This window comes from Stenella coeruleoalba (assembly GCF_951394435.1).
Source record: "Stenella coeruleoalba genome assembly, chromosome: 12".
NCBI lineage: Eukaryota > Metazoa > Chordata > Mammalia > Artiodactyla > Delphinidae > Stenella > Stenella coeruleoalba.
The window spans coordinates 29,163,671-29,187,060 of NC_137158.1; the positions used below are offsets into that span (position 1 = coordinate 29,163,671).

The following is a 23,390-nucleotide window of genomic DNA, read 5'->3' on the forward strand; positions in this document are numbered from 1 at the left end:
TCATCTCTAGTTGGGAAAAGAGTATGCGAGTCCAGCCCAACTCTACTCTGCGCCTTTTCTCCACTCGTACGAGACGCCCAGAAAATGCTCTCCCTTCTCTCACCCACACCCCTTCCAGTCCCTCACAGACCCCAGGGGTTTCTGCCTGGAAACCAGAGACCCGCCCACTCAGTGAGCCCCGCCCCATCCCGGCCCCGCCCCTCGGGGCTCCCGGAAAGCTCTGCGAGCGCTCTTCGGGAGGCAGGGCTGCTCGGGCTCGCAGCAGGGCCGCTGTGGGCTCTCTGTACTCCCAGCTTCAACGTCTCGGGCGGCCGAGTCTCTACTGGTGGCTGAATTCCTAGACCCTGGTGAGTGGCTGGAGGATTCTGGGCCCTGCAGATGAGGTTTTGGCCGGTACCAGGGCCACCCCCCAGCGCCTGCGCGCTCACCCGCCAGCCAATCTGCTCGCCTGCAGACGGCCTTTGACCTTGCGCCCCTCCGGCTGGCGGCTGGGGGCTTCAAGCTGCGAGCTGTGGGACCTTGGGACACCCTACTCTGTCACTCTTACCCCTTACTTTGTCTGGGTTAGTTTTATTGCCTTCTGTATTACTACTTTATCTCGACCCTGCTGGCGTCGTCTCTGCCACTTCTTTGGAGCGGAACGTCCTGTCGCCTCGGTTTTCCCTTCCCTCCCCAGCAAGCTGGGTATTTCGGGAGTGACGGAAGCCTTTCAGAGCCGTGTCCTTTTGTTCCCAAACTCGGCCTTGAGCCTTGCGGGCAAGTGGGAAGGTCGAGGCCTACCGGGCTTGGGCTATAGCAGGAAGGTGGCGGGCTCCGGTCTCCAGCCGCCCGGCCGTCCGGAGAGGAGAGCGAGGGGGGGGGGGAGGCCGAGGCAGAAATGGGTTTTTCGTTCACCTGTTCACACGTTTGGCACTATCATCTTAGACTGTTCTCGTTTGCTAAATCGCAGGGTGCAACTCTGCTGGAATAGTATCTTTTCCCATTTTCGAAAGGAGCAAATTGAAATTTAGTCAGGATAGTTTGTTTTCGCTTCAGTGTTGCAAGACCCTGCGGATGAGAGTTAAGGGAAAATGCGGAAGTGCTTAAAAAAATAAATAAAACAAGGGAGGAAAATATTAATTATATGACCTTAAAAAAAGGCAAATTGGACTGGAATGGTTTGATTATGGTAAAGTATTTAGACAATAGTTTGAAAGAAAAATACAAAATAAAATCTAGGTATTGGTAATATCAAGTTACGTTGTTTGCACATCGTTTTCATGACAATGTGTTACTCCCTTCATGTTGAGCTATATGTAAATCATGAAAAAATAGTGTTGTGTAGTGAATCTTGTGGATTTTCAGGCTTTATGCATAAAACATTACCAGAGCTGCTGGCTTTTAGTCACACAATGAATAGTAAGTGTATGATAAAATAATAAGCTTTCTTCAGATTAAATTTGGACTACAGTTTATGAGTAACAGATAATCGTTGTTTTCTAAATCCATAATCTTTAAATGAAAACATGACCACATGCCAGCAGTTTTCATCTGTCACAAAATTTATGGTGTTGTATTCTCTAAACTTGATTTGTCTAAAATGTTGTAGGAAGGTGGAATAAGATGAGGACAAGAGCTTGAATTCTAGAGCCATACTTCTCAGCTCCTTGCTAGTTGCTTAAACTCAGACAGGTTACTTAGCCATTTGTTAGCCCAGAGACTTGGAAAAAGTTACCAAATGCTTTGTACCTTAGTTCAGTCATCTGTAAAATGGTATTTAAAAGAAGTTCTACATCATAGGTTGTTGGGAAGATTAAAATGGAAAGATGAGATTACGCTTAACTGAATTTCTGTTAACGAAAGGGTACAAGTGTTTACATTAAAACCGACCTAAGCAAGGGACTCGTGGTACAGAAATGGATTTTGAAAGTTCCAGGTGTGTCTTCTAGTGTTAGTTATATTTTTCTACAATGGCTTCTTAGAAAATAATATTAGGAAACAGCTAGAAAAAGAAAAAAGCAACCAGAAATCTGTATAATAATAAATAATTAAAAAGTGAAATCTTTTTGGCTTTTCTGAGTAACAGGGTAGGAGCTAATCCTTTTCGAAATCATAATTGATATCACACTAATTCTGAATCTCTTATATCTCACTAGACCTCCAAGTCAAAAACAATCATTTAAAAGATGAAAAGACCTCCAAATCACCAAACCCAAAAATAGAAGCCATCGAGTTTCAAAAGAACGTATATTTCTATGTATTATTATGTCATGTAAACTGCCTTTGAAGATACTAGATTTTCATTACCCAGTACCTTGAGTATTGAGTACATTACTACTTTGGGAACCTTTACATCTGCAATTAACTTGGATTTTTTTCTCTGAGGTGACTTCTGAAACTTCTTTCTTTTGTTGAAACCAAATAAGTAGTTCTACCACTCCTTTTCTACTAAAAATCATTAGACTTGCTAGGCATCTCAAGTTTCATCGTTTTGCTAAGTTGGACATGATAATTTTTATTAAAATGGATTTTTGAAATTATTAGATCTATCTATGATTCTTCCTATATAATATGTTTAGTATAGACTGAACATGTTAACTATATGTATAGTCAGTAGAATCTGTTTATACACATACTGCCCAAATAAATACCAATGTCAAAAACAAAAGGGCCAGAAATTAAATTCTTTAAGCTGAACACTTAATGGCCACTGACTAAATGTAAGACATATTGGGTTCTACTAGAGTGTAAAGGTAAGGACTCTATTTCTGGACCTTATGGAACAATCTAGTAGGGGGTATAATACATTAAATAGCATGAAGCAATACATTAAAAAAGCCAATTTAAAAAGTAGGTAATGGTGTAATAGACTGTATGGGAAAGTGAGTACTTTTCACCCTGGAATCATTGGGAGAGGTATCAGGAAGAGGCAACAGTTCAGCCTTGTCTTGAAGGATTAGAGTAGTATTTCAGAAGTTAGCTATATGGAGAATAGGTATTTAGAGAGAGTAAACTATGTGTTGGTTATTGATTGCTTGCCAGACACCCATCTTTAATAATAATCGTCATGAGAATAAATAATTGTTCATATTTATTCAGTGTTACACTAAGCCAGAAATGATTCTAAGGGTTTTATAACGTTAACTTATTTCATCTTCACAAAAATCCTCTGAGTGAGGTAATAACTCGTGAAGATGAGAAAAGAAGCGGGGAAAAGATCAAGCCACTTGTATAGGTGAAATGGCTAAAAAAAGGCACAGCTAGAATTTGAACCCAGGCATTTGAACTGCAGAGCCCATGCTTTTAATCACAGTGGTTTGCTGCCTTTATTTAGGTTGAGATGCCTTATTGTTCACTGAGATCAGGAGGTTGGGGTAGAGCCAGTGGATCACCTACAATGATGTGATAAACATTTTAAATGAATGAATTAAATAAAAAGAAAAGAGAAATTAGATTTAGAGGCAAAAGGGGGGGGAAATGCGGCTTTTATAAATAGATATTTTGTGTTTTGTGTTCATCCGTAGCTCTGAGAAATGAATCTAACAAATAGAAAAATGTCTCAGAACTATTTGTTTCATATATTTCTTCACTTTGCTTTTTTTAAAATCCGATCAGTATTTACATTTGATTAAAACATTACCCTTTTACATTTTATTTCACATACGTTACCTTGCATGATTTACAGAACAACTTTGTCAGAAAACAGAACAGTTAATTTTTTTCTTTTAAGATGATTAAAAAAACTCAGGGTCACACAATTAGGTCAACAAAGCTGATTTGAACTTAGATCTTCAGATTTCAAAATCAATATTCTTTCCATTATGTATCCTGACTCTTCCATGCATTTCACCCATTCAGCTGATCAACATTTCAAAAATCAATGTCTTACTAATTTCTGAATCTAGTAGTCATTCCTCCCATTCTCTATGATTTGTCAGTATTCATTACCATTGATTATTTCCTCATAAAATACCTACTCCAAACAAACTTTTCTTCCTTATGAAATATTATGTTCTAATTTTAGAAGACAGCATAAGAAAATATCACTGAGTAAATGATTACCCAGAGGTAATCATTATACATGTTTAAGTACACTTCCTTCCTCTCTGTAGTTGAGATTATATTATATCCATAATTTTTTTTCTACTTAATGGCTTGTCAAAATTCTTACCTTCTTTAAGTAAAAGGAAGGATTTGTTTTTATCTTGACAACTTGGAAATTTTAGGACAGCAAATCATAGAAGCAGGTCAAAATAGTTATCTCATCCTTCATTCCTATGCACAACGCTGTCACATTCCATACATAGGAATATCACTCCCTGGAGTCCTGCAGTGCAAAGCTTAAGGACTGTATGAGTTGGTCCTTCCCCGAAATAAGCAGGTATTATGTTAAGAGTTCATGTCCTCCAGTTTGCTGGTGATAGTCTTTTTTTTTTCTTTTCCATTTTCAAATAATTTTAGACTTAAAGATTCAAAAGTAATACAAACAACTCGACAATCCCTGTATATTTTTCCTGCAGCTTCACCAAGTGGTAATATTTTGCCACATTTGCTTTATCATTACACACACACATACACACTCATATATTACATTGTATATAATTTTACATACATATTATATGTAATATGTGTACATATGCATATATGTATACATATATATATGTAGGTACATATCTGTGTATGTGAGTATCTTAATATGTTGTCTGATGTATCTTTGTGATTAGATCTGTATTAATACTAACAGAAATACCACAACAGTGATTCTGTGTTCTTCTTAGAGCATCCACTCTGTAGACTCAAGATATCTACTTATTCAAAATTAACTGCTGAAGTTAATTTTGATCACTTGTTTAAGGTGGTGTCTGCTAGGTTCTGCACTGTTAAGTTACTATGTCTCTCTTTGTAGTTAATTGGATATCTTTTGGGGGGGAGATGCTTTGCCAATATATAGATATCCTGTTTCTCATAAACCCTGCTTCTTTTAACCCCTCATTTAATATCCATTAATGATTCTTCCTTGATACAGTTATGGTAGTAGCCAAATAGTGATAGTCCAATTCCATTATTCCATCTAAATTTATTAGTTGGTATTCTAAAATGTCTTCTTTATTCCATTTATTTATTTTTACATTTTAAAAATGTCAGTATAGATTCATGAATTCTTATTTTAATGTCTATAATTTATTATTCTTCGTCATTATTTTGATGCTGAAACTGTCCCAGATTTAGTCAGTAGTTGCCCCTTCAAGCTGACTCCTGTGTCCTATGGACATGTCTCTACAGTTTTTGACTACTTCCTGATTTTCTGGCAAGATGTCCCAAGCTCATCTTGTACTTTCTCGGCCACGTTCTTGGAATCAACCTGGTTCTATCAAGTAGACAGGGCTACATACAATTCAGAGTCTTGTCATCAGATGTGTTTATTGCTGCCAGGATTTCTTTGGTTCTATACTCCCTCAGTGGACAGAGCTAGGAAATAGATTGCATGTATTTATATGTGTACACACCCATCTACCCACACACACACTCCTATTTATTTTTCTTTTAAAAGCCATACATCCATACTGATACTGCCAATTGCAATCTGACAACACAAGTTTTGTTTTAGCCTCCCACTTCCTACATTTGTAACTCACTTTTTTTTTTGTCAGTGAAAAACCTGGGCCCCATTTCACAGCATATATTGCTTATTTTTACAATATACGTTAAGTATTTTAAGAATTGCTAATCTGTTTCATAGCAAAAAATAACCCACTTACTAACTGGAGTTTAACATTAAATATTTTTTGTTTGTTTTGAATATGTGAAATATAATGTGGCTCAAAAAGACAAAACTGCATAAAATGTTATACTCTGAGAAGAGTTACGTCCATTCCCCACCCTTCTACCCCATTTTCATCTCCGCTTATTTTCCACCCAGTTTCTAACTCTGTAGATAATCAACCTTATTAGAATCTTGTTTTTCTATGTTTATTTTGCTCACTTGAGAAAATGTATTTTTTCTTACTTGCATTTTGCTTTTTTCATTTAGCCAGTATATCCAGAAAAACACTTTCCGTCATCTCAAAGAGCTCTTCCTCATTTTTTTCTGAATACTCAACATTTTACAATTACAAACAATGCTGTATATGAACTTATGTACTTACTATTGGTTGTGTATTTTCAAGGTAAATTCCATGAAGTAGGATTGCTGAGTCAAAAGGAAAATGGATGTGTGATTTTTTTAGATATTGCCAATTCCCAAAAAATGTTGTACAAATTTGCATTCATTAGCAATGCATAGGAGTGCTTCTCACTGTCTTGCCAACAGGATGTAGTTTCATACTTTTTATTTTTTGCCAATCTCATAGATAAGAAATGATACCTTTGTGAGGTTTTAATTTACATTTTTCTAGTTTTGAGTGACACAGAAGATTTGGCAGATATTTTCATTCAGTTTGTCAGTTGTCCTTTCACTTTATTTTATAGTGCTTTTGATATATATATTTAAAAATTAATGTAGTTAAATTAATCTGTTTTTTATTTATTGCATCTGAATTTTGAGTCATAGGTATAGAAAGCCTTTCACTATACTAAGGATATAAGGGAATTCAGGTGGGATTATATAAGTATTTGAATGATTCTAGCCCTAAAACTTAATTTTTCTTTGGGAGATTAGGGTAGGAAATAGGGGGGGTTATTTAAAACCTCTGATTCAAAAGTAGCTGCAGAGAAGCTGAGAATTAAGTAGAAAGTGGCAGCTGAGAAAATGAATAGAGCTTTTGGTAGTTTCATGGCTCTTTGGGGACCAAAATTGGAATTCAGGGCCCTTCCAAAGCCCATCCTAGAGGAGGGATCTTGATAAATACCTGTGACTTTGATATCAGAACCCATGAGTATAAAGGAGTAAAGATGAATCAGAAATACACCAAATCTTTGGAAGGACTTATACCTAGTTTTGAAGATTTCAATCTCTGATTATATTAAGATAATCTTCCTCTACCCTAGAAGTCTTCAAGAAGCAAAAATAAGCTTTCTCAGAAGGAAAATAATATATAGAGCCTCACATTGTCTCTGAAAATTTTCATATATGATGTCTGGAATTCAGTAAAAAAATTAGCCTATAAAAAAAAGAGTTACTGTACAGATATTAAGAGGAAAAAACCAAACAGGCAATAGAAACAGAATCCTAAGATTTCAGATTCAGGTTATTAGGGGTGGACTTTAAATAAATGGGATTAAAAAATTCAAGGAGTTAAAAAAGAAGATGGAAAATTTTAGCAGAGAACTGATATCTCTAAGAAGAGTTAAATGGAAATTCTATGACTAAAATTATAACTGAAATTAATCACTGCTGGAGAGAATCAGGAAACTGAAAATAGTTCAGAAGTAAATATTCAGACAACCATGGAGAGACAAAAGGAGGAAAATTTTAAAAAATATTGAAGAAACACATGGGACATAAAATTCTGATGTGTGTAATGTATTCCATAATGAGAGATGAGAGAGCAAGAGAGCAATAATTGAGCAAAAGCAGTATTTGAAGAGATAATGTTCAAGAGTTTTACAAAACTAAGGAAAGATACCAACCCAGAGATTGAAGAGGCACTTTGAACCTCAAGCAAAATAAAAGTTAAGAGAACCGTAGTACTATATATTCCATAGGAAAACAGCTGAAAACCAAAGATGAAGAGAAAAAATATTAAAAGCAACCAGAGAAAAAGAAAATACATTATCCTTAAAGGAATAAAGAGAAAAAATAATAGTTGGATTTTCATCATAAACAATCAAAGACAAGATAAGGGTGGTGCTGAAAGAAAATAATTACGAATATAGAAGTGTATACATAAAAAGTCCAAGTGAAGGCAAAATAAAGATACTTTCAAACAAAGTAATATGAAAAGAGTATCAGCAGACCAACACCAAAGACCCTATTAAAGGGAATTATTTCTTCATCCTAAGGGAGATTATTTTAAATGGAAATATGGAGCAAGTGAAGAAAAAAGGAAAGGGTGAATATAATGAACATTGACTGTACAGAACAATATAATATCTGGGGGGGTATAAGGTATATGTAGAAAAATAAAATATACCAAAATAGGAGCCAAAAGTTGGGGCAGGGATAAAGGAAACAAAATCTTCTAAGAGTGCTTTCATTGTTTAAGAAATGGTAAAGTTCTAATTCATACTGGATTTTGACAAGTGAGAGTACATGCTTGTAATCACTAAGATAACTAAATTAATAGCAAAGAGATTGTATGATTAGCAAGGAAATAGCGAAGAATGAAACAATTAAAAAGAGGATAAGAGGGCTTCCCTGGTGGTGCAGTGGTTGAGAGTCCGCCTGCCGATGCAGGGGACGCGAGTTCGTGCCCCGGTCCGGGAGGATCCTGCGTGCCACGGAGCGGCTGGGCCTGTGGGCCATGGCCGCTGGGCCTGCATGTCTGGAGCCTGTGCTCCGCAACGGGAGAGGCACGGCGGTGAGAGGCCCGCGTACCACAAAAAAAAAAAAAAGAAGGTAAGAGAGAAATTAGGGCCAGTAAGAAGGAATCCAAAAGGAAAGCAAGTAGAAGGGTAAGGGTAGATTTAAGGATAAAAGTAGGAAGTAGATTTAAAGCTATAGTATCCATATTTGTAGAATTGTAAATGTGCTGAATACTATAATTATTGGACAGAGACTATCAGATTAGATTAAAACCAACAATAAAGCAATGTCATATTTAAAAAAAAAACTAGTCATTTAAGGTGACAGGTGATAAAAATGTATTTTGTGCCAACATGAACCCAATAAAATATGTTATAGCTATATTAATATTAGGGTGGAATTTAAGTCAAAACCCATCAGTAGAGAAGGGAAGGAACATTTCATTATAAAACAAGATTTAATACTTCAGGAAAATATAACTCCTAAATTTGTCTCCACATAATAACATCAGTGACAATTATATAATGTAAGCAGTTATAGACATGGCATAATGATAGTGGGGGATTTTTAACACAAGTAGAAGAAAGATGAGTGAGAATATGAAAAATATAACGCACATGCTTAGTGTATTTGGTTTGGTAGACATAAGTAGAACTCAATAACCACTAGCTGCCTAATATATATTCCTTTCTGGTGCATATGGGATACTTAACAAAATTGTTCATAGGTTGAGCCTTAAAGCAAGTCTCAACATATTTCAAAGGGTTGAAATCACACTGGAAAGGTTTTCAGTTAACTCACACTAGAAATCAATAACAAAAAGATATAAATTTATTTATTTATAAAATTTTAAAATAAATCTAAGTAGCTGAAGCTCATTTTCAGGACAAAGCCTCATATTGAAGAGGAACTTCTGGAAATAACTTTCAAATTGTGCAGGGTAGGAACAAAATAAAAGTGAGAGAAATACAAAATTCCAGGTAAATGTGGGAATGGAGTAAACCCCAACTGATCTGAGAAAAAAATTCAAGGCCATATTAAAACTTCACAAAAACAACAGAAGAATGATTGCTGGAGTTGTGAAGCTAGAAAAACTATCATGATTGAACATTCATTTCAAACATTAAGGAAAATTATTTCATGTAATATTTAGCAACAAAAAAAATAATTTGAGTCAAATTCCATGCAAAGTCATTATGGGCAAAAAAGTTAAACTTGTAAATACTTGAAGCATGCCAGAGAACCATGTTCATAAATATATAACAACTGTAACTTAATATTTAAATACAAGTAAACAAAGTAATTATGTGAGATATGAATGAACAAGTAAATTACAATTATGAAAACTCAGAAATGAGAGAATATTAAGATAATTAAAATCGACAAAATTCATATTCCTATCTGAAGACTAGAAGACAAACATAACAGATAATGCCATATGAGAAATAGAGGGTAAGAAGACACTTAAAAATCAAAATTAAATGAAGAAAGAGGTGAAAAAGAGAAGGTGCAGTTGTAAAAATTCAGCAAAGATTCAATAAAAGTAATAGCACTTTTTGAAGAAGGAAAGCAAAGCAGTGAAACAATACTAAAGTTAAAATTGGAAATATTTGCTGACATAAAACAGTAGATGTTACTAGGTTAATTTCTTAATAGGAAGACAAAGGATTTCTTATGTGATTGATTCTGTTTTCTCTACAAAGTATAGGACATGTCTATCTGAAGAGAATAAAGGAAATTGGTGATTTAGTAGCACGTTTGATGAAAAATGAGAAGGAATGAAATAATTCTTTGAGGTTAGAAAAGTGAAAGTACTGGGGTATAGTAATAGGCTTGTTAAGCCATCTTGAATGTCCGAAATTTATGGTCATAAATTCAGAGTGAAAAGTCAACATGGTGTGTGTTTTTCTCCAATATCATTATGTAATTCTGGATCAAGGTCAAGCCAGGCATCATTTATTTGAGGTTCTACCAGATAAGTATTAAGGAAGGAGAGAAGTAAAGGAAGTTAAGGGTACAGTTGTCCTTTAGTATCCGTGAGGGGGCTGGGATTGGTTCCAGGACCCACGTGGATACCAAAATCTGTGGATGCTCAAATTCCTTATGTAAAGTGGCATAGTACAGTTTGCCCTCTGTATCTGTGGGTTCCTCATCTGTGGATTCAAACAACCTGTGGATACGGAGGGCCTACTGTTTTGCAAATGAGGAATTTCAGTGCTGAACTATGGCCTATAAACTGCTTCACTAGAGACAAAACATGAAGAAAAAAAGTGGTACTGGGCTTCCCCGGTGGCACAGTGGTTGGGAATCTGCCTGCCGATGCAGGGGACACGGGTTCTTGCCCCGGTCCAGGAGGATCCCACATGCCGCGGAGCGGCTGGGCCCGTGAGCCATGGCCTCTGAGCCTGCTCGTCCGGAGCCTGTGCTCCGCAACGGGAGAGGCCACAGCAGTGAGAGGCCAGCATACCGGAAAACAAAACAAAACAAAACAAAAAAAAAGTGATAGTGAAAAAGTGGTAGAATCAGTGGATTAGACATCTCAAAAAGGTAAAGGAATTGACTGCGTGGGAGTACTGAAGTAGAGAGGCTCAAAGCATGGAAGGGTATGTGTAGAAAATGGAAAAAAATGAAATAATGGTTTTGATTGAAAATGACGAGATCAAGATTATGAGTATGACACCTGAGTTGGTGAAATGCGGTGGAAGAACAGGTCATTAGAAGTGAGGTAGTCAAAGAATAAGTTTTTGAAATTCCGTTTAATGACTAGGTCTTTAATATACTCAAATATTTCCTTTTTAAATATGAACTCTTCATTTTATATTTAGAAAATTTTAGTCTCTCTATATGGAGTGTTTCCTTTCTATAGTCAGTATATGTAAAATCTGTCCAAATGATGAAGAATATATTCATTTTCTTAAATTCTTAAAATCTTTGTCTGACAAAAATGCAATTGTGATATTTCTGAATACATGCTGCTGTTCAGTCTAGCCATATGTAGATTCTTTTGTACAAAGATTTGATTATATAGTTAATGTCATAATGCACTTTAAAATTTTGCAGTGTAACACTTTATGGAGTTTAGTTTTCCTTTTGAATATATTGGAAAATATTGTTAATGCCGCTTATTAATTACCGGTTTTCAATAAATTACAGCTAAACATTTACCATTTTGGAATTTAAAGTATGACATCATGGCAAAGTTTCGAAGAAGGACTTGCATCACTTTGTCACTTTTTATTCTATTTATTTTCTCTCTGATGATGGGTTTAAAAATGCTGAGACCACATAAAGCTGCTTTTGGAGATCCTTTTGGACTTGACCTTCTTCCAGAAATTCGGCAACAAACTCCTCATTTGGTAAAAACTTTTGATTCCCAAAAGAGTGACAGAATCGACAGTGAAACAAACGTCAAGAATTTAAAAAGTGTTGAAATCACTATGAAACCTTCCAAAGCCTCTGAACCTTACCCAGAAGAACTGCCACCTCGGAATTATTTTTTACATGTATTTTATTACAGCTGGTATGGAAATCCACAATTTGATGGTAAATATATACATTGGAACCATCCAATCCTCTCGCATTGGGACCTTAGAATAGCCAAGAAATATCCACAAGGGAAACACAACCCCCCAGATGACATTGGCTCCAGCTTTTACCCTGAGTTGGGAAGTTACAGCTCTCGGGATCCTTATGTCATTGAAACGCACATGAAACAAATGTACTCAGCTTCAATTGGTAATTATTTTACGTGTGTGTTTAGATATGTGTGTGTATGTATGTGAGTGTGTATGTATATGTATGTGTTTGTGTGTATAAATAATTTTTTATAGAACATTAATTACTAATTAGTCTTCACATTGTTGTTAATTATAATTTTAAGCTTACATACCATAAATTAAAGTGTTGTTAAGCATCTTTTAACATGTTAACACTAACATTTCTGGATATAATATTTTTATTCTAATTTAATACTAATTTTATTTCTAATTTAATACTCTTTCTGAATTTTAGTAAATTATGATTGACATAAGCTTCAATGAATTCTCTCACTTTGAGGTACATCTGTTTAAATATCACCCCAATCGTGAAGTAAAATATTCTATAGCTTCCCTTATTCAGCCCTCCCTACATTCCAGGAAACTATGTATCTTATTTTTATCACTGTAGAGTAGTAGTTGTAAATGGTCTATTATTATATAAAAATAGAATCGTCAAACACTTATGTGTGTGTGTGGCGTGGGGGGGAGTCTTTTGCTCAGTATGCTGTTTTGAAATTTACCCATGTTGTTGACTCTATCAGTAGTTTAGTCATTATTATTGCTTAATAGTATTCCATTGTATGATTATAGCAATTTGTTTCTGCATTCATCTTGATGCACATTTGTGATATTTCATACTTTAGGCATGTAGCATAGAATTTGGTCTTTTTTTGTTTGTTTTTTAAACTAGTCTGACAAACTCTTATATTTTAACTCCTGTTTATTTCATTTATATTTAATGTAATACTGATATGGTTGATTTTAAATGTTTCATTTTGCTATTTGTTTTCTGTTTCTCTCTGTTCTATTCCTTTTCCTCCTTTTTTCTGCCTTTACTTGTATTGAAAATGTTTATTCCATCTTATATTCTCTTCTGGCTTATTAGATATATTCCTTCATTTTATTTATTTTATGATTGCTCTGACGTTTACAACATGCCTCTTTAACTTAATTGTTGGGAGGTCACAAATTATTCTTATTGTTGTCCCCCCCTTCCTCTCAACTTTCTCTTCCCTCTAACTTCTGGCACTCCAATTACACATATTTACATGTTGTCCCACAAGTAAATAATATGAAAAAAATGTGTAATTGGGTGTCTGAAAATTCTTCAATTTATTAATATACCCTTTATAAAACTCTCCCTGTTTTGGTTCCCTCTGTCTTGTTAGTGTCTCTAGCACTAGGGCCACAAGAAGAAATTGGGTATTCTAACATTTTTCTGACTCTTCAGAAGGTGCCAACTCACCGTTGAGCTGATATGGGTATAGAGACATGCAAGACTTTTTCATGAACAAAACAATATAAAGTCCTGTGAATCTACATCAACTATGTGCAAGGTGACTTGTTTTTCTTTTGTGGAGTAATTGGTTGCTTTTCAACTATTTTTTGAAAATCTAACATTCTAGTATATATTTATAGCTCTAGTTTCTATGTTGTATGACAAAATGTGACATAAAATAGGATTGGTAAATTGAGAGAGCATTGACTGCTCTGTGTGTATGTATCTGCCTCTATTTACAATTTACTTTTGGAGGGAGAATCTTTCAAAAGACTTTTTTCCTATTTTCTACAAAGTATTTGTATCACATTCAAGTCATTTTTATTATTTCAAGATTGATTTGTTTATGGCTATAAAAGTATACAATGAGGGGTTTTTAAATCTCAGATGTATAACTTACATGTACACATACTCATAACACATATAACTATTATATATAAATATATAAATGACATACTGCATATTTTATAATTTTAATTGTGATTAGGAAGAGTTTCAGTTCATATTTAGACTTATGCCTAACATTTATAAAGATCTTCCCCCATATATTATTTACTGCTATATAATTTTTTGAACATGAAATGTTTTAAAACATTGTCAACAGTACAATTTTAATTTTAAGTGTTGACAGTCACACTATTGATGCAAATATTTTATTTCTTTGGTTGATTTTCCACTGGGGAACACCTAACACTTGTGAATAATAAAAGTGACATTACAGTCTATCTGTAAATAAATTATTTCCTTATCAGTTAAATATTGAATTATACTCATTTTATTGAGAAATAACTGACATATAATGTTATATAGGTTTAAGATGTGTAGGATATTGATTTTATATATTTATATTTCAGTATGATTGCCATTATAGCGTTAGCTAAAACCTCTATCACATCCCCTAATTATCATTTCTTTAGTGATGGGAATAATTAACACATAGACTCTTAGTAAGTTTCATGTTTATGATTCAGTTTTGTTGTCTATAATCATTGTACTGTGTATTGTATCTCCACATCTTAATTTATATACTAGTTGCAAGTGTGTACCTTAAACAGTATATCTCCCATTTCCCCACTTCTGATCCCCTAGTAACCACCCTTCCATTCTGTTTCCTTGTGTTCAATTTTTTTTTTTATATTCCACATATAAGAGATAATTTGTAATATTTGTCTTTCTGTGTCTGACTTATCTCACTTAGCATAAATCCTCACTGTCCATCATGTTGTTGCAAATGGTAGGATTTCCTTTTTGCTTGTAGCTGAGTAGTATTCCATTTCCATATATATATAATGGAATATATATACACACACCACATTTACTCATTGGTGGACACTTAGGTTGTTTTTGTACATTGGTTATTGTGAATAATGCTGCATTAAACTTGGTAGTGCACGTATCACTTTACTAACCTGTTTTCATTTCCTTTGGATATATTCCCAGAAGTCAGATTGCTACATCATGTGGTAGTTCTGTTTGTAATTTTTTGAGGAATTCCTGTACTCTTCTCCATAGTGACTAAACTGTTTATAGTCCCAACAGCTGTGCACAAGAGTTCCCTTTTTTCCCCACATCTTCACCAACACTTGTCACTCTTGTTTTCTTGGTGATAGCTATTGATACAGCTGTGAAAGGATATCTCACTGTGGTTTTGATCTGATCTTTATGATTTCTTTCCTTCTGCTAACTTTGGGGTTTTTTTGTTCTTCTTTCTCTAGTTGCTTTAGGTGTAAGGTTTATTTGCGATGTTTCTTGTTTCTTGAAGTAGGATTGTATTGCTCTAAACTTCCCTCTTAGAACTGCTTTTACTGCATCCCATAGGTTTTGGGTCATCGTGGTTTCATTGTCATTTGTTTCTAGGTATTTTTTGATGTTCTCTTTGATTTCTTCAGTGATCTCTTGGTTATTAAGTAGTGTATTGTTTAGCCTCCATATGTTTGTATTTTTTCCTATAATTGATATCTAGTCTCATAGCATTGTGGTCGGAAAAGATACTTGATACAATTTCAATTTTCTTACGTTTAACAAGGCTTGATTTGTGACCCAAGATATGATCTGTCCTGGAGAATGTCCCATGAGCACTTGAGGGGAAAGTGTATTCTGTTGTTTTTGGATGGAATGTCCTATAAATATCAATTAAGTCCATTTGTTTAATGTATCATTTACAGCTTGTGTTTCCTTATTTTCATTTTGGTTGCTCTGACCATTGGTGAAAGTGGGGTGTTAAAAGTCCCCTACTATTACTGTGTTACTGTCGATTTCCCCTTTTATGGCTGTTAGCATTTGCCTTATGTATTGAGGTGCTTCTATTTTGGGTTCATAAATATTTACAATTGTTATATCTTCTTGGATCAATCCCTTGATTATTATGTAGTGTCCTTCTTTGTCTCTTGTAATAGTCTTTACTTTAAAGTTTATTTTGTCTGATAGGAGAATTGCTACTCCAGCTTTCTTTTGATTTCCATTTGCATGGAATATCTTTTTCCATCCCCTCAGTTTCAGTCTGTATGTGTCCCTAGGTCTGAAGTAGGTCTCTTGTAGACAGCATATATGCCAGTCTTGTTTTTGTATCCATTCAGCCAGTCTGTGTCTTTTGGTTGGAGCAATTAATCCATTTACATTTAAGATAATTATCGATTAGTATGTTCCTATTACCATTTTCTTAATTGTTTTGGGTTTGTTATTGTAGGTCTTTTCCTTCTCTTGTGTTTCCTGCCTAGAGAAGTTCCTTTAGCATCTGTTGTAAAGCTAGTTTGGTGGTGCTGAATTCTCTTAGTTTTTGCTTGTCTGTAAAGGTTTTAATTTCTCTGTCGTATCTGAATGAGATCCTTTCTGGGTAATCTTGGTTGTAGGTTTTTCCCTTTCATCCCTTTAAATATGTCCTGCCACTCCCTTCTGGCTTGCAGAGTTTCTGCTGAAAGTTCAGCTGTTAACCTTATGGGGATTCCCTTGTATGTTATTTGTTGTTTTTCCCTTGCTGCTTTTAATATTTTTTCTTTGTATTTAATTTTTGATAGTTTGATTAATATGTGTCTTGGCGTGTTTCTCCTTGGATTTATCCTGTATGGGACTCTCTGTGCTTCCTGGTCTTGACTGACTATTTCCTTTTACATATTAGGGAAGTTTTCAACTATAATCTCTTCAAATATTTTCTCAGTCCCTTTCTTTTTCTTTTCTTCTTCTGGGACCCCTATAATTCGAATGTTGGTGCGTTTAATGTTGTCCCAGAGATCTCTAAGACTGCCTTAAATTCTTTTCATTCTTTTTTTCTTTATTCTGCTCTGCAGTAGTTATTTCCACTATTTTATCTTCCAGGTCACTTATCTCTTCTTTTGCCTTAGTTATTCTGCTATTGATTCCTTCTAGAGAATTTTTAATTTTATTTATTGTGTTGTTCATCACTGTTTGTTTGCTCTTTAGTTCTTTTAGGTCCTTGTTAAACGATTCTTGTATTTTTTCCATTCTATTTCCAAGGTTTTGGATCATCTTTACTATCATTATTCTGAATTCTTTTTCAGGTAGACTGCCTATATCCTCTTCATTTGTTAGGTCTGGTGGGTTTTTACCTTGCTCCTTCATCTGCTGCGTGTTTCTCTGTCTTCTCATTTTGCTTCACTTACAGTGTTTGGGGTCTCCTTTTCACAGGCTGCAGGTACGTAGTTCCCATTGTTTTTGGTGTCTGTCCCCAGTGGCTAAGACTGATTCAGTGGGTTGTGTAGGCTTCCTGGTGCAGGGGACTAGTGCCTGTGTTCTGGTGGATAAGACTGGATTTTGTCTTTCTGGTGGCAGGACCATGTCCAGTGGTGTGTTTTGTGGTGTCTGTGACCTTACTATGATTTTAGTCAGCCTCTCTGGTAATGGGTGTGGTTGTGTTCCTGTCTTGCTAGTTGTTTGGCATAGGGTGTCCAGCACTGTAGCTTGCTGATCGTTGAGTGGAGCTGGGTCTTATCATTGAGATGGAGATCTCTGGGAGAGCTTTCGCCTTTTGATTTTACATGGAGCTGGGAGGTCTCTGGTGGACCGATGTCCTGAACTTGGCTCTCCCACCTCAGAGGCACAGGGCTGACACCCAGCTGGAGCACCAAGACCCTGTCAGCCACAAGGCCTCTAGTGTTGGAGGGTCTCCTGCAGAGGCGGGGGGTGGCTGTGGCTCACCGTGGGGACAGGGACACTGGCAGCAGAAGTTCTGGGAAGTACTCCTTGGCATGAGCCCTCCCAGAGTCTCCTCACTGTGGTTTTGATTTGTATTTTCCAGGTGATTCGTAATTTTTTCACGTACCTGTTGGCCATTTGCATGTCTTCCTTGGAAAAATGCCTCTTCAGTTCCTCTGCCCATTTGAAAATTGGATTGTTTGCTTGTTTGTTTGGTTTTTGTTACTGAGTTATATGAAGTTTTCGTAACTGATGGATATTAATCCCTTATTCATTACATGGTTTGCAAATAATTTCTCCCATTCTGTCGGCGCCTTTTAATTGTGCCATTGTTGCTTTTGCTCTGTAGAAGCTTTTAAGATTGATATAGTTCCACTTGCTGATTTTTTCTTTTGTTATTTGTGCGTTCGGTGTCATATGCAAAATATCAGTGCCAAGACCAATATCAAAGATCTTCCATCCTATGTTTACTTCAGGGTGTTTTATATCAGGTCTTATGTTTACTCTTTGATCCTTTTCAAGGTGATTTTTGTGAGTAGTGTAGGATAGGCCCAACTTTCTTTTCTACGTATGGTTATTTAGTTCTCCCAGCATCACTTGTTGAAGAGACTGTCCTTTCCCCCGTAGGCTGTTCTTGCTTCTCTTGTCATGTATTGATTCCTCAAGGTGTAAAATTAGATTGTTTCTTTGCAATTTTTCCCATTTCTTAATATCTGCATTTATCACTGTAAACTTTCCTCTCAGGTTTGCTTTTGCAGCATCCCATAGGTTTACATATGATGTGTTTTTATTTTCAGTTGTTTTAAGATAATCTTTGATTCCCATTTTGATTTCTTCATTCACCCATTGGTTGTTCATGAGTTTGTTGTTTAGTTTCCATACATTTGTAGATTTTCCAGCTCTTGATTGTTATAAGCATAGCTGTCCCAGCTTCCTTTTGGTTTCCACTTGCATGGAATATCTTTTCATCCTTTCACTTTGAGTTTATGTGCATCCTTAAAGTTTTCTTGTTGGCACCATACAGTTGGGTCTTGTTTTTCATCCATCCAGCCACTTATGTGCCTTTTGATTGGTGAATTCAATCCATTTACATTTAGAGTAATTATTAATATGTGAGGACTTATTAATGACACTTTCTTAATTGCATTTTGGTTTTGTATTTCCATTATTTCTCTCTTTCTGCCTGCATTTGTATATTGGTTATTTTCCATGGTGGTATGCTCTTTTTCCCCCTTTTTTGTTTTTTGTGGATCTCCTCCAGATTTTTGTTTTATTGTTACCAAGGGGGTTATGTGTAAAACATCTTACACATAAAAAAGTCCAATTCAGGCTGAAAGCAACTTATTTTTACTCCCTAATGTGTCTACCATTTTGCTCCTCCCTTTGTATTATTGATGTCACAATTTACCTCTTTTTTGTTGTATATTTATTAACAACTTATAGCAGCTATAGTTACTTTTCCTACTCTTTCATTCAGCCTTTATACTATAGTTGAATAGTTAACACACCATACTGCTACAGAGTTATAGTTTTCTAAGTCTGACTGTATATTTCTCAGTTTGGCCAGTGTATTGTGTAATTTTGTATGTTTTCATTTGACTGATTAGCCTGTTTTCATTTCAGCTTGAAGAACTCCTTTAAGCATTTCTTGCAAGGCAGATGTAGTCATGGTGAACTCCCTTAGATTTTGTTTGTCTGGGAAAGCCTTTACTTTACTTCTTCATATATGAAGAATAATTTTGCTAGATAAAGCATTCTTGGCTGACCATTTTTATCTTTCAGCTCTTCAGATATGTCATTCTGCTGTCCCCTGGCCTGAAGAGTTTCTGCAAAGAAATCTGCTGATAGCCTAATGGCAGTCCATTGTAGATTTAATTCTTTTTTTATTTTTTCCCTGCCTGCCTTTAAAGTCTCAGAGAACGTCATTTTGCATTAAGATAATAGGATTGTCTGTTAGCCTTGTAGACTTGTATATCCAAGTATTTCCTCAGATTTTGGAAGTTCTCAGCTGTTATTTCTTTAAATTAACTCCCTGCCCTCCCCCTTCTCTGGCTGGAACCCTGATGATTCTGATATTTGCCTTTTTGATGGATATTCATAGATCACGTAGGCTTTCTTTGCTCTTTTTTAATCTAAATTCCCTCTTCTGTCATTTCAAAATTCCTATCCTCCAAGTTACATTTTTTTTTTCTTCCATATAGTCAGGCCTGCTGCAGATTTTCTGTATTGCATAATTCTTCAGGTCATTCATTGAATTTTCAGTTTCAGAATTTTGTTTGGTTCTTTATAATAATATTAATAATTTCCTTCTCTTTAATAAAGAAAAGGAAATAAAGAAATCATTTTATTCCTGATTTCATTGAGTTGTCTTTCTGAGTTTTCTTGTAACTTGTTGAGTTCCTTTGGAACAGCTAATTTGAATTCTTTATTAGTTAGATCATATGTTCTGCACCTTGTAGCTTGGTTGCTGGAAAATACTATTTTCTTTTTGTGATGCTGTATTTCCTTGGTTTTATTTATAGTTCTTGTGGATATGGTTTGACGCTGTCACATTTGAAGGAGTAGATACCTCCTTAACTCTGCTCGTGCCCTCTGCATATGACATATTATCTTTATAGTGTTGATATTTGAGTTTTTTCCCCTGTGAAGCTATATCTGCTGCAGTATACTTCTTATCCCCTGTGGGCAGACTTTTAAGCTTTTATGTCTACTTGGCTTTTAACGTTTCACCAGGTTGGCTGTTGGAAACCTCTTTTGTTTCTCAGAATGTAGCCACTATAGCTCAGATTTGTGGTTTCCCACTTACTGTGAGAAACCACTGACTGTGGTGTCTTGTTTTCTTAGTGGGCTCCCTGTTTACCAGCACACATTTCCGGAGGTTCACTCTGGAGTGAGCACGAGGAGCCAGCAGCAAAGTGGGAGGAGGTGTGGGTGACAGCACTGAGGTGTACTGAGAGTGCCCACAGACCTAGTTGTGCAATCTCAGTGGGTGGTGTTCCAACAGGCTCATGGCTGGCGTGCTACCCCTTTAATGCTATTCGAAATTCTTTTCTCCTCTTTGCCATCATCCTCCCTTCCCTCAGTTGTGAAGCTCCCACCTTAGTACTCCAGGTGCTGGTGAAGAGAAATGGGTTTCTCCAGCCATATCCTGCCCAGCTGGGGTAGCCTGTTACCCACTGCTTTCTTTTCCCCAGGAAGGAGAGGTTACCTCCACTGGATAAATCAACCTTGTTCAGTGTTTCCTTGGGGGAGGGGCAGCACCAGTAAAGTTTCTCATAATTCCTTCTCTGTGACCAAATTCAAGTCCTTTTTTGAAGGCTGGACTTCTGCAAGTTTTCTTTCATGCATGAGCACCTGCCAGGGATAGTACTCACTCAATTTTTGCCTGATAGCAGCCAGTGGGGGTCTAGGCAGATTTGCTGGCCCTGCTGGTTCGGCAGCCCTTAGAGAGATTTGTCTGTTTCTTGATACACTGTTGGTGGAGATTCCTCACAGGTCCTTTGGAGTGAGGTGCTAGGTCCCAAAATACCCACAGAGGAGATTCATTTATGTAAGGATATCTAATTAAAAAGGGAGATATAAAGGAGGACCATCTTATGCCACCATGTTGCTGATGTCACTTCCTATTATACTTATCATTATTAGGCAAAGAATAATTTAACTATAAAAATAGTGCACACAAAACACTATTTTGGTCCATGGAATTATCATGCTGACCCTGGCATTTTTTTAATTGAAGAAAACAGTCAGTGAAGGCTATTTAAATTGCTATATGGTTGAATGTGCTTTGACTTCTTTAACATTCATATTTTTCCTTTGATATAAATGGCCTCATTTTTATTTTTATTGAATTGCTCTGTGAGGTAATGATACTTTTGTATCTCACAGTACAAGCTGGTTAATTATTTGTTTTATAATTAAAGTGTTATGTGTATAAATATTAGCGGTTTAACCTTTTTTTCCTAGAAAAGAATGATGAAATTAAAATGAAGTATTAATGTTATATTTAAATTCCAACCATTATATTATAATAATGTCTCAGATAGCAGATAGAAGCCACTGATAGATATGTATCCTTTTCAAGTCTTTAAAGTATCACAGATGAGTACCTTTTTTTATAAAATTTTCAAAAAACATAGTGTAGTATTCAGAATAACGGCCCTAAAGATGTACACATTCTAATGCCCAGAATCTCTGAATATATTGCCTTACAAGGCAAAAGGAATTAAGGATGCAGATGCATAATTAAGGTTGCTAATCAGTTCACCTTGAGGTGGGACTAATCTAATCATTGGAGTCCCTAAATGTAGAAGAGGGAAAAGAGAGAGTCAGAGATAAGTGGTCTTAAAAGGACTCAGCTTGCTCTGCCTGCTTTTGAAATGGGGTTAGAAAAGTCATGAGCCCCACAATGTGGTGTCTTCCACAAGCTCACAACAGCAAGGAAACCGCTTCTTTCTTGGAGCCTCTAGAAAGGAATGTAGTTCAGTGCAACCCCTTGATATTAGCCTAGTGAGACCCATGTCAAATTCTGACCTATAAAACTGTAAGATAATAAATTTTCATTGTGTTAAGCCATTAAATTTGTGTTAATTCGTTGTGGTAGTAATAGAAAACTAATACACTTAGCAAAACATAATTCATTCTGTGTCTTTAAAATTATCTTCCCTTTCCTTCAGTTTAGCACTAAATACTTACTGAGTTTCTACCATGTCCCAACCTTATGTTAGATTCTAGGGACAAGAAGAAGAATAAGTCACATATCTTGTACTTCCCTTTGTTTCCTTCATTGGTACTTCAAAAGCACTAGATGGAAACTAATATTAGAATATTTTCTGAAGGTGGAAATTATCAGTTTTTACAAGGCCACAATTATCTCTGTATCTCCTGCCTTTAAAATTTGTACATATAAGTAGAAGAAATAGAACTTACAGTAAAATGAATTAGATTTTTGACGTTTAAATTAACATCTAACACAATGTCATAAATTTTCCTTTTAGAGTAATTGTATTAAGTTTAAAATGCATATTTATAAATGCAGATTGGTGATGGTTTCATATTGCTATAGGTGACTGAGTTTAGTTCTACTGATTGCTTTATCTCTTGGGAGTGTGCTGGGTTTTTCTTGTTTTTACATATGCCTTGTAATTTTTTTCTTGAAAGCATGTTGTCTTCTGTAGATCCATAGAACTGTAGTATGTAGCTTTCATCTCTGGAAAATGGACATGCCTCTCTTTCTGCTAAGAATGTAATATGGGCATTTCTCACTTCATTTGTTAAGAAGACTGTACTATCGCCATTGAATGTTCTACTTTTATCAAAAATCCAATGACTGTGTATATTTGTTTGGGTTTATTTCAGGACTCTATTCTGATCTGTTGATTTAATATGTCTGTCCTTTCATCAGTACCACCCTGTCTTGATTGCTTTAGCTTCCTGAAGTCAGGTAGTATGATTCCTCTTTGTTCTCTTTCAAAATTGCATTGGCTATTTAATTCCTTTGCCTATCCATATCAACTAGTCCGTATCTTTAAAATATCCTGGTGGAATTTAGAGTGGGATTGGCTTAAATGTATAGATCAATTAGAGGAAAGTTGACATTTTTAAAATAATAAATTAAGTTACCACTGTTGAACAATAACAAGTTAAATATTCCATTCCATAAACGTGATGTATTTTTCCATTTATACAGGACTTTAAATTTTTTTAACTTTCTTTAGATTTTTATAATTTTCAGTGTACAGATTCTGTACATATATTTTTACATTTAAGTATTTTTTGGGGGGGTGCTATTATAAATGATACTGTTTTCTTAAATTTTTAT

At 35.5% G+C, this 23,390-nt stretch overlaps 1 protein-coding gene across 7 annotated transcripts in view; it reads left to right on the plus strand.

The window, feature by feature from the left end:
• Positions 1-206: 206 nt before the first annotated feature.
• Positions 207-23,390, plus strand: part of MANEA (mannosidase endo-alpha) — a 157,651-nt gene continuing 134,467 nt past the window's right edge. For 2 of the 7 annotated variants that reach the window (XM_079939387.1, XM_079939389.1), the window contains exons 1-2: positions 218-347; positions 11,537-12,118. In XM_079939387.1, the coding sequence (XP_079795513.1) occupies positions 11,575-12,118 (544 nt within the window). In that variant the 5' untranslated portion in view covers positions 218-347; positions 11,537-11,574. Of the gene's footprint in view, positions 348-11,536; positions 12,119-13,372; positions 13,479-23,390 lie in introns of those variants that run through there. The other 5 variants (XR_013830808.1, XM_079939386.1, XM_079939385.1 and 2 more) reach the window with 5 other exon arrangements.